The sequence below is a fragment of the Asterias rubens genome, chromosome 14, assembly GCF_902459465.1.
Source record: "Asterias rubens chromosome 14, eAstRub1.3, whole genome shotgun sequence".
Taxonomy (NCBI): Eukaryota; Metazoa; Echinodermata; class Asteroidea; order Forcipulatida; family Asteriidae; genus Asterias; species Asterias rubens.
Genome location: NC_047075.1, coordinates 5,605,482 through 5,618,006, shown reverse-complemented (window position 1 = coordinate 5,618,006; position 12,525 = coordinate 5,605,482). Strand labels below are relative to the sequence as shown.

The following is a 12,525-nucleotide window of genomic DNA, read 5'->3' as shown; positions in this document are numbered from 1 at the left end:
TGCAGGAAAAACTGCATGTTACAGCGCCTCGAGCGTCACTGAGTGATGGACATGTGCACTATATAAGAAACCACAATTATTATTAGTGATATTTTACTGTCATTACACACATTCGTTATTGTAGCTTTGAAACTGAGTTTAAACAATAGCCTACGCAACTGAAAATACAAAATGAGTGTTTCACTGATAAAAAAGAAACAAAACAAAACAGAACTTTTTACCCCAAACATTTATTGACATTTTTAAAAACAAATTAGAAAAATCCTGATGATCATTCAAAACATCATATTTGTACATTGTATATAAAGTCTAAAAATACAAAGTCTGGTACACAATTCTGGAGTCTAAAAGGCACTGGACACTATTGATAATTACTCAAAATAATCACTAGCATAAAAATGTCTTAAGTAACGAGTAATTGGGAGCTGTTATGGTATAACATTGTGAGAAACGTCTCCCTCTGAAGTAACGTAGTTTTTAAGCAAGAAGTAATTTCTCACTCAAATATGAAGACTTCAGGCCTGAAGCTTTTTTTTAAAAACATCTCAAAGCAGACAAACTTGTACAACAACTTTTTTGTTTTAACATCTATTAAACCTTTTGTTTGTTTTCATTCTCTTGCAACTTTGATGACCAATTGAGGAAAACATTTCACAGGTATTTTGATGCTTATGGTGGGAATACTGGTCTTTGACAATTACCAAACTTGTCCAGTGCCTTTAAACAAAAATACTCTGATAAACATGATAGAAAGTCAATCTACATTCCTCATCATTTCTTGAATTTACAGCATGTAATGTGAAGAGGTCTTCATATTTCATTAAAACAAATGACATGTTGAACGTAGAGCAATACTAAGTGAATGGGGTAGTTCATGTGTACTTATTATTGCACTTGCAATTTCAAGACCAGACACAGCAATGGGAAAGGAAGTATGTGTTGTTGACAAACTTTTTAAGATAATATTTCATAATTTACTTTGTCATTTTGTGTTCAGCAAATGTTTTGACTCAGACAATTTATTAAGTAAAAGACTTAGTACTAGGAACATTTAAAGATGCTACAGTGTATGTCAGATTTTTTGCCGATTTGACCCAACAATTTTGATTTAAAATACAATAGGTATTTTGATGGGCTCGAGAAAGATACAAGCTTTTATTTGAGCCATTGCTTGAAAAAGTCTGCCAATTATTAAGTAGCAGTGAAATAAAGTGCTCAAAATTAGTTTTTGTCGGGATCCCGACAATATATCATGTGACCAATTCTTATATGTTTTATAAGAAACATTTTAAATTTTTGTCATGGTTCCTGACCATTAAAAGTAAAAGTTAAACTTTTTTTCGTTAGAGCGGGTGATACTCTTTGAAATACCATTCATTCAAAACAAATCTATTTTCTAATGTTTGGGGCCAAAAATCTGACATAGCAACTTTAACATCTGTAAATAAATTCAGCTATTTTTGTATGATCAAATTCAGTAGTTTTTGCTTCCTTGATTATATAATTCTCAAGCGTGAGTCAGTGACAATTTTTCTGTGAATAAATATAAAATGCTCTTTAAGCAACTTGAAACCAATTTTGAAAGATTGTATAAACCAAAGACCTCTTTTATAGTCAGTATTACACTAGTAGAACATGTATACAATGTACATGTATCCATGGTAATCCCCTTCCCCATGACTGGCTATCTTTACTTCCTAATAACTCTTCTTTACATACTGTACATGTATATTTACAACTAAATAAGCTATATTTGATGTAACCCAACACCAGTATGATAATGTGGGGGCAGTGGGTCTGAATTCAACAAAAGTAGTTTGTAATTTGTTCCCAGATGACTCTGGAAGTACCAAATACACTTGAAAATGACTGTCTTTCCAAATTGAAAGATAACATGATGTGCATACTCGGCTTAAAACACGTTATATTTCAATTTCCAATTTTTTTTTCAAGTCAAACAATATACTTCAGTAAAAACACAATCAAACTTTGCAAGATGAGGGTAACCAAATGATGTTTGATAAAGTATAAAGATTGGGGGAAATAATTTAAGTCGGAGAATAGACTCTAAAGTGTACATTCGTTCCTACAATGTACTCACTCAACTTCGGCTCAAACATTTTATCCACGAATCAACACTTTCTCCTCACATCTCCTTAAGGCAGTGGACACTTGGTTATTACTCAACATGATTATCAGCATAAAACCTCACTTGGTAACGAGCAATGGGGAGAGGTTGATAGTATAAAACATTGTGAGAAACGGCTCCCTCTGAAGTGACGTAGTTTTCGAGAAAGAAGTAATTCCACGAATTTGATTTTAAGACCTCAAGTTTAGAATTTGAGGTCTCGAAATCAAGCTTCTGAAAGCACACAACTTCGCGTGACAAGGGTGTTTTTTATTTCATTCATATCTCGCAACTTTGATGACTGATTGAGCTCAAATTTTCACAGGTTGATTATTTAATGCATATGTTTAGATACACCAAAAGAGAAGACTGGTCTTTGACAATAACCATAAAGACAGTGGACACTTTTAACATAAACACCATATGCCCAAGTCGTATTGTTTAAAATAATTGTGGATCCATGGGAGCTATGTTGGGGATGTCAGTTGTGGAAGGAGGTACATGTATTATGTTGTAGTTGTTTGTGGCCACTCGGGGAATTTCAGTACAAGCCACTGTGGTATAAAAAAAAAAAGCTAATGGCTTGACATTTTGGACCCTAGCAGTCTTTCTGGAAGTGCATAGACCTTTTGCGCAAGAGCCAACTGTGAAACGAGGTGCGAGCTTGATCGTTAGCTAGACCAGCATGCATCTCATTCCACACCTAACGAGCACTTAGCAAGTACAACACAACACAACACATTTAGCCTAAGCAGCATTTAGTACATCTTTGTGCCATGCAACCATCCATGTACATGTTTGATGTACATGTACAACCCAGAAAACCCCATTTATCCTGGTTATGCTGACAGTGAGCTATCAACACAGTGCCTTAATTGCCCTGTACATGAACAATTTGTGACTGGTATCCTGCTCATTTCTGCTTAGCAGAAAGTTAAGCAGTGTGACACTGTATGCGATGAGACACTGTATGCAATGTTTAACTTCATGCATAGTTACACGTGATGCAGTGTGACAGTAGATGCAGTGTGACACTGGATGCAGGGTGACACTTAATGCAGTGTGACAATGGATGCAGAGTAACACTGGAAACAGTGTGACACTTGTTGCAATGTTACACTCTGTGCAGAGTGACAATGGATGGATTGTGACACTGTATGCAATGTGACACTCGATGCAATGTGACAATGGATGCAGAGTAACACTGGAAGCAGTGTGACACTTGTTGCAATGTTACACTCTGTGCAGAGTGACAATGGATGGATTGTGACACTGTATGCAATGTGACACTCGATGCAATGTGACACTTAATACAGTGTGGCACTGGTTGCAATGTTTCACTGGAAGTAAAGATGACACTGTGTAATGGGATGCTGGGTGTAATGTGACACTGGATCAGTGTGACACTCGATGCAATGTGACACTCGATGCAATGTGACACTTAATACAGTGTGGCACTGGTTGCAATGTTTCACTGGAAGTAAAGATGACACTTTGTGTAATGGGATGCTGGTTGTAATGTGACACTGGATCAGTGTGACACTCGATGCAATGTGACACTCGATGCAATGTTACACTGGTTGCAATGTTACACTGGAAGTAAGATGACACTTTGGGTAATGGGATGCTGGTTGTAATGTGACACAGATCGTGGCGCTGGATGTGACGATACTTGAATATCAGAAGTAACTAGCACTCCCTCCTCACAATATAGTCAATGACTTGTTGGTTAGACTGAGGAGTGGATACAGAGTTGAATGCCTGGATGGGATTCCATCACCGCAATAAAGCAATCTTCAGCTGGTCGCTTCATTGAGGTGAAAACTTATATGTAAGTAGGAGTTAAGGAAAGCTGTTGCCATTCATTACATCAATTAGCTTATGGGAGGTCATGATTAAGCTTGGGTGACTATAGAAATTTAAATCTCGACTAGTCGCGCCTAAATTTGTAATTCCAAAGATGCATTGCGGCACATTGTTTTCCGCAGGCTCAATTAGTAAAACTCGTGCTGAAAGGGTTGAAGGACTGTGTCACTGATGTCTGATTGTATTTCGAAAGTAAATTGTTGTCGTGAATAGTCATAAGCGACACAATTGGTTCACCAACCAGGAAGTCGCAACTATTTTTGTAGTAGCTGAGGCGGCACAATTAATCATGTAGTTAAATAACAGTAGTCGCGACTCGACTTATCGATCGATAGTTGCGACTTTGACACTAGTTGCCATTAATAGTCGCCGAGGGGAGGTCAATACGAGATGGATTGAGCTGAAGGGGGTGTATCTAGTTTCACTAAACACACTTTAACCAATCAGTCTAAGTTTTACTGGTCACATAATGTGCATATGCACATGTTTAACGAGGTAACCAATTAAATGAGGTACTGTATTTAACAACAGATTCCATTATTTGCCTGAACTTTTTGGAGCTTCATTGCCACAATCGGAGATGCAAGGTGCAGAAGCAGGTGTTTAAAAAAATCTGAAAAATTTTGTGGTGACGTTTTGGACACTTAATGCAGTAAACCACCCCAACCTCGCAGCCAGAAATAGGGACAAACCTGGACTGGTTTGTTGCGGTCGCCGGAGGTGAACCTACGGAATCTGTATATTTTACTAGTTTGGGGGTCAAACAAACTTTGGGTCGCACAAAAAAAGTTTCACTAGCCCAATTGTGACATAAATGCAGAAATTGGGACGATTTTACCCGCTAATTTCTGCCCTTAATAACACCTTTTTTTCGTCAACAGCCATTTGCATGGGTTTGTGATTTGAAGATCGGTTGTATAAAAAACTTATTTTGCAATAAAAATGTTCGGTCAGCAACGCACACTTGTAAATAGCGTGGAGGTAGAAATACATGTACAGATATTATGTAGGCTGGTAGGGTCCTACCTAAATACTTCCTTGCCATTAACTCGTCAACTCCTCCAATTTGTTTTTAAAATTCACAAGAGGCATAGAACTTTAATGTTTTAGCTAAAGGAGAAGTTTTATAAATTTTAGGTAACATTTCAGTGTAAAAATTTAGGATTATCTCTCTGCAGAACAGTCGGCCGCCATTTGGCATTGTCACAGGCTTGTACAACACGACAACAGAGGGCGCTTTTCTGCATTTGGAATAGACTTGACCTAAGTTGTCAGTGATCGGTACTGCATGGTGTATTATGTACTGTGCTACGTGTAAATTGATCGGTGCCGTCTTGGGTCAAGACTAAAACTTATACATGCCTGCCATATCTGCGTGGTTGAGAGTTGACGGCGAATTGACTGACACAAGCGAGTTGATGGCGAGTTGACGGCAATGGACCCTTCCCATGAAATATGCTAATAACATTAACATTTACGCATGCGTACAGACCCTATTGGTTGGCAAACGCCATAGAGTTGTGCACTAAGCAGACGTGCAATCACGTCTGCGTCACGCAGCCATTAGCCATGTACAAAACCCTCATTCTGCCAACAAAAATGTTAGTGCGCACCACTGTGTGCAGTTTACATATTTCATGGGAAGGGTCTATTAGTAAGACCGGGTGCATGCGTTGTGATTCGCGCGCGATTGCTGACGATACCAGACGGGATTTTGTTAGTTTCTCCATGGTTTTAACGGCGATTTTCAAGTTTGTCAAATTTAAAAATAGCGATTTTGGGGGTAAAAATAAGAAAGTAAGTTTTCCAATTTAAATCCAGGGGATCCCAATCGGAAAAGTTGCATCTCTGCATAATGCAACCCCCACTTGCCATAAGAAAAACTTTAAAAGTTCTCATAATTAGTTCTGGGATTTGATGTTGTGTGAATAGGAACTCACTGCAATTTGTCAATGCTCTGGAAATCTACCATACGTGTAGTGTGATGGATCTTAGCATGCTCCGGCTATCCTACCATTTTCCCAAAACCTCATGAATATTCTTTTATCCCCAATGCAATTTTAACATCTATTAAATCGATGCAGTACCCACTGATAAAACACAGGATTCAAACTGCCTCTAGCTACCGGACGATCTCGGTGGTCTAGTTGGTAAGACACTGCTCTGAATTGCGAGGGTCGTGGGTTCAAATCCCACCCAAGTACTATGCCCAAGATTGTTGACAGGGCTCTGGTAAGTACTGAGTATACATACAGTGCTAAACACACATCGGTGTAAATGGGTGGAACCAAAGTCAACACTCTGTACCAGTTGAGTCTTTCATGTAGGTCAGTTCCACAAAACTTACAATATTTGTAATATTTGTTTTTGAAATGATAATTTAAATGTCAATGTAAACATCTAAAATAGTACGACATTTAAGAAACATTGAAAGGTGCAATTGAAGTTTGATATACTTCTGAACCTTGAACTTTGAACCTTGTATAATTGATGTTTCAAACTGAGCTGTAAGAAAAACCTTAGTGCGATGAGTTTGTATTTTGTTTAAGGAAGCCAAATTGAAAAAGGATATGAAGTGAAGTCAAGCTGCTGTCTGAGTACACCAGTCAATATAAACTCTGCATTATGAACATCTGAAATCAAACAGCATTATTAAACAGTCAGTCAATATAAACTCTGCATTATGAACATCTGAAATCAAACCGCATTATTAAACAGTCAGTCAATATAAACTCTGCATTATGAAAATCTGAAATCAAACCGCATTATTAAACAGTCAGTCAATATAAATTCTGCATTATGAACATCTGAAATCAAACCGCATTATTAAACAGTCAGTCAATATAAACTCTGCATTATGAACATATGAAATCAAACCGCATTATTAAACAGTCAGTCAATATAAATTCTGCTTTATGAACATCTGAAATCAAACCGCATTATTAATCAGTAGAGTAACCAGACTATCAAAGCATTAGATTAAACAGGCAGTGACTAAACACCTTTTTCACTTGAAATTAAACTTCTCACCAACTATTAAATAACAGTATTTAAAGGGGCTATGTACTTTTTAAAACTACAGCACCATTTAAAGGCAGTGTACACTATTGGTAATTACTCAAAATAATTATCAGCATAAAACCTTTCTTGGTGACGAGTAATGGGGAGAGGTTGATAGTATAAAACATTGTGAGAAACGGCGCCCTCTTAAGTGCCATAGTTTTCGAGAAAGAAGTAATTTTCCACGAATTTGATTTCGAAACCTCAAGTTTAGAACTTGAGGTCTCGAAACCAACCATATTAACGCACACAACTTCGTGCGACAAGGGTGTTTTTTCTTTCATTCTTATCCCGCAAGTTCGATGACCAATTGAGCTCAAACTTTCACAGGTTTGTTATTTTATGCGTATGTTGTGATACACCAACTGTGAAGGCTAGTCTTTGACAATTACCAATAGTGTCCACTGCCTTTAAGGGAAGCTTTCTACAATCATTATCTTAAAACGGTGTAAATTTAATGTAACTTTTTGTAGGACAAAAAACACAATGTCCACAGATTTACATTTAACTTACAGTTTGAAGATAATGATGGTAGAAATCTTCCCTGAAAATATTACGTGCTGAGGTGCTGTATTTTTGGAGAAATGAGTAAAACAATGTCATGAAATTAATTTTCGTCTCAGTGATCATGAGACGAAAATAATTTAAGCATGTAAAAACGTATTTTCATTACAGTACCTCAGCAACTAACATTTTAAGGTACGCTTTCTATTATCATTATCTTAAAACGGTGTTATCTGTGGACATTGTGTTTTGTGTTACAAAAAGTACCCAAATCCTTTAACATGAACCATTGACTAGATTGATTACTAACTGGAAGTATTTACCAATTTTATGACGGAAGAAATCTCTGCACCAAGGTAAATCATTTTCACAGCTGATGACAACGAATGCAGATGCCCCCATCGTGCTCTGCATAGCACTGATCTTAGTAAGAGATGGTCTGGATGTAAGAAGACGTCCACCTGCTGTCTCTATTATATCTCTTATTAGTGTAGGACCCGGCTGCACACCAGGAGTCAAGTACAACGTCACATCCTGACAAATATAAATAGTAAGTTAGTCAAGAGCAATGGAGAGATACATAACTCAGGTAGAGACAAGGATTAAAATGTACAGAAATACAAAAGGACCACTAGAGTAAGAGACATCATAATAAAAATGGAGAAGGGCTGGACCCACTGCCCGAAGAAATGACAATACATGAACAACACGAATAATGGATTGGCAACCAAGGACGGGACAATAAATGAGGAGGGCTTCATCTTACACTGGGAGACTCAGCCTCTTAACGCTGATGATGAAGTAAAAAGCATGATCAAACATTGTCAAACGCAAAATACAGGTGCGGTCAATTTGTGGGGAAAACAATAGACAGATCCATTCGGCTCCGCCCACGACGCACGTGTGAGCAAGAACACATGAGCCCATCCATTGCCTTTCTGCACAACTCTGACGCGCGCGCCAAGCATACGCGCACGCATGTCAGCCTTTATTTGTGTAATTATGTTAGAGATGGTGAACACCCGTACACAATTCTGAATGGATGTGTTTGGCACAATGGTATCAGGGTCTGCTCATCTGGAGGTTGTTTTGCAAAGGCTTGCCCTGAACCATATGACATAGCAACTGTCTCTATGGTCTGTTGAATTCAAATGTACGCGGTACATTGTGACTAAGCAAGTCATTGTACTAGACATTATTCAAATCTAACTCACAAATGGCTTATTGACATGGAATAAGCATGTAGGAATTGATTAAGGACACAAGTGTCACGGCTGGGGATTTTAAAATTACCTTGAGTAGTTTACGTTGACTTGCTCGTGCCATAGATTCCTTCAACTTGAATAGGAATATCTTCTCTGCGTCTGGATCACTCAATGTAAAGTTAGCCTCATCTGTATCACATCAACAAGATAAAATCATCAACTTCTAAAGAATATGTAACGTGCGAAATTTGTAAATATCCAGAAACAGGTATATGGGTCTGTACATTTTTGTAGAGTGAATGTTTTAAGTTCATTCCTGAACTCCCATGCTTATTCAATCAAAACCCAACCAATTTTGTGCCATGATGTTGGTGTATGGATGTGAAATCTGCTAGGAATTTGATCTTTTGACTAACCAAAAACTCATGTTCTAAGTGTTAACCAAATTGTTACAAGTTTTGCTTGAAAGGGTAAAAACAAGAAAGGAGACTTTAATAGCACGTCAATGAAATGAAGAGACTTCAATATTTTGTCTTCTTTTATTTGGACTCTATCTACTGGAAAGTGAATGCAGCTCAAGTAACTTGTTCAATTCTTGTAATGTGATTTTACCACAGCTTACAGGGCCCAATTTTAAAGAGCTGCTAGAGCACAACAAGCAGCTAAGCAAAACAACAAAATTATGCCCAGCCAAACTAGCGTGTCACATGTCATTGGGCCCTGGTCTATTTCACCTGGCATTGTGCCATGATGTTGATATGCCCAGCCAAACTAGCGTGTCACATGTCATTGGGCCCTGGTCTATTTCACCTGGCATTGTGCCATGATGTTGATAAACCAGGGGTGGATTTCACAAAAAGTTAATACTAGTGTTATGTCGAGTTATGGTGAGTAACTCGTCCTAACTTAGGTTTAGCTTTTAGTTTTTAATATCTCCTAGGACTACTCCTAAGTTAGGACTAGTCCTAACTCTTTGTAAATTGGACCCCATAGCTTACTGATTTCACCTGGCATTGTGCCATGATGTTGCTTTATGGATGTGTAAGCCGCCATACTTACCCAGAAACCATCTACTTTTATAGCTCTCCTCAATCCACATTGGAGTCACAATGAATCTACAGACAGATACACCACTCAGGAACTTGACAGTACGAGTCACTTTACTAGAGACCAGATGAGTACACGCTCCAATACAGTCTGTTACATGTCCACCAAGCTTCTCAAGTTTCTGAAGATGCAAAACATTTAGTTCAATGTCAGTCTAAATAAGCCTGGGATGGGTGACTAGTGTAATAAGTGCCGTAGTCGCGACTACTGATTGCTTGGTTGAGTCGTGGCAACCTTTTTAAAAACTTCTTGGTTAATCATGCCGCTGCGAGTACTACAAAAATAGTCGCGACTTCCTGCTATGTGAATCAATTGTGTCGTTCAGGACTATTCACTACAACATATTTTACTTACGAATCACAATCAGACATCAGTGACATAATCCTTTAATCCTTTCAGTGTGAATATTACCATTTTGCGCATTTTTTTTAATTTTATCTTTTATTTTTATGCAAGTCGCCTGACACACAAGGCCTGAAGGCCACTTCAAGGTGTGGGCTACAATTATTTTTTTCCAGAGGCCATTGCCACCTACTCCTAGGGCTGAAACAGGGTTACACCTTTCACAGTCCATACGAATGTAGGCTTGGGTATCTTCAATTCGAAGCCTGGCCGGTAGCAAGTGTCATGACCGGGATCCGAACCCACACCCTGCTGATCAAACACCAGTGCTTGAATCTGGTGCTCTTAACCGCTCGGCCATGACACTGCCAAACATTTGCCACACTGCATCTTGGAAATAAAAAATTAGTCGTGTCAAAGTCGTGACTAATTGAGGCACAACTAGTCAAATAAATTCCACGAAGCACCCAGGCCTAGCCTAGTTCAAAATACTACGGATCACATATTGTGGCTCCCATAGGCCTAAAAATATGGAAGTTTTGCTCGCCTTTGAATAAATACTCAAGATAAAAATATGAAATGAAAACCAAGAAAGTAATGAAAATGGACTTAAAACTTTGGATCAACTGTTTTTCTTGCTCGTTGTATCCACCAGACATATCTGCGGAAAGTTTATGCAGATTAGTATTTTAACTTCAGTCTACATTTGAGTTTAAATAAAGTTTAGTTCCAAATTTGGTTTAACAGAATCTTTTGGAAAAAAATATCCAGAATAACCGACTTATGAAGTAAACAATACTGCATCAGTTAACTGCATTCAGCAGTCAAGGAGACTGCATTCAGCAGTCAAGGAGACTGCATTCAGCAGTCAAGGAGACTGCATTCAGCAGTCAAGGAGACTGCATTCAGCAGTCAAGGAGACTGCATTCAGCAGTCAAGGAGACTGCATTCAGCAGTCAAGGAGACTGCATTCAGCAGTCAAGGAGACTGCATTCAGCAGTCAAGGAGACTGCATTCAGCAGTCAAGGAGACTGCATTCAGCAGTCAAGGAGACTGCATTCAGCAGTCAAGGAGACTGCATTCAGCAGTCAAGGAGACTGCACTCAAGCTCTGCTGCTTCTGATCAGCAGAGTACGATCTTGACATTTGTGTCCAAAGCAAGACACTTAACCATTATAACTTCATCCTTTGAATGTAAAGCTGTAGGTCCAGTGTGTTGTGTAATTCACATTAGAACCCAGTTACACTTATCATTAAGAGAAGGAGGTTTGCCCTGGTGTTTTCTGGTACACATTGCAAAACAGCACCCTGTAACCCTTGCGTGCTGCTATGTGAATATTAAACAAGTCTATAGGAGGCCTTTAGGTGTGATGAACTTGATTCCAGAACCAATAGTGTAACTGATCAATTTGGTGTCTGATTTGTCTCTATGTAATGTTATGAGTATTGAGGCATATTTAAACTTGTCCTTACCTTGACTAATTCAGGAATGAGCCGGTTATCAATGCCTGTAAACATGACATATGGGATCTTATCTGGATCCAGAATACGTGGTGATCCTTCCCAGTCATCAGCACTCATACTGCCTTTCCTATCGACACAAAATTGTGTAAACTGTTACATCACATAATAACTACATGTACACAATAGTTCTTATAATGTGCATTTCACAAGAACGTGTTAATGCATTTTGAATTAGTGCCCTGGTCATTGGGCTAATAACATTCCTTTAATCTTTCTCAGCTCCCTGGGGAGTATACAGCCCTGAGCTGCCGTGGCGCTCCGAATGCTTTTTCAAACACAATATTAACCGCTACCCTCACAGGTACCCATTTATACCCCTGTGTGAAGAGAAGCAGTTATAGTAAAGCATCTTTCTCAAGGACACAAGTGCCATGACAGGGACTTGATTCCATACTCCAATGACTTAGCCACCAGAACCTAAAATCAATGCTCTTAACCACTCAGCCATGACATCACATCTACATTGTATCCATACATGTACACATCTTACTAGAATCTATTCCCGTTGGTGATGGTCTCCATCCTTAAGTGGAGTGGTGTGGCCGAGCGGATAAGAGCAGCGGACTCATGAACTGGTGTTCCTGTTGAGCAGTGTGTGGCTTCAAGTCCCGATCGTGACATTTGTATCTTTTTAAAGATAACCAAGACACTTTACCACAAATGCTTTGTCCTTTGGTTGGGACATGAAGCCATAGGTCTCATGTGACTAGGATTGGTAGTACAAGTAAAATAACACAGAACACTTATATACAATGTAGAACCCTGGTGTTTCTGGTTCGCAATCACCGT

At 38.7% G+C, this 12,525-nt stretch overlaps 1 protein-coding gene across 2 annotated transcripts in view; it reads right to left on the bottom strand.

The window, feature by feature from the left end:
- Positions 1-2,639: 2,639 nt before the first annotated feature.
- The window catches only part of LOC117299290 (PAX-interacting protein 1-like), a 37,741-nt gene continuing 27,855 nt past the window's right edge, over positions 2,640-12,525 (bottom strand). For both annotated transcript variants that reach the window (XM_033782781.1, XM_033782782.1), the window contains 6 exons: positions 11,686-11,803; positions 9,823-9,991; positions 8,852-8,952; positions 7,882-8,092; positions 6,567-6,627; positions 2,640-3,959 (listed from right to left, as the gene is read on the bottom strand). In XM_033782781.1, coding sequence (XP_033638672.1) covers positions 3,938-3,959; positions 6,567-6,627; positions 7,882-8,092; positions 8,852-8,952; positions 9,823-9,991; positions 11,686-11,803 — 682 coding nt within the window. In that variant the 3' untranslated portion in view covers positions 2,640-3,937. The remainder of the gene's footprint in view (positions 3,960-6,566; positions 6,628-7,881; positions 8,093-8,851; positions 8,953-9,822; positions 9,992-11,685; positions 11,804-12,525) is intronic.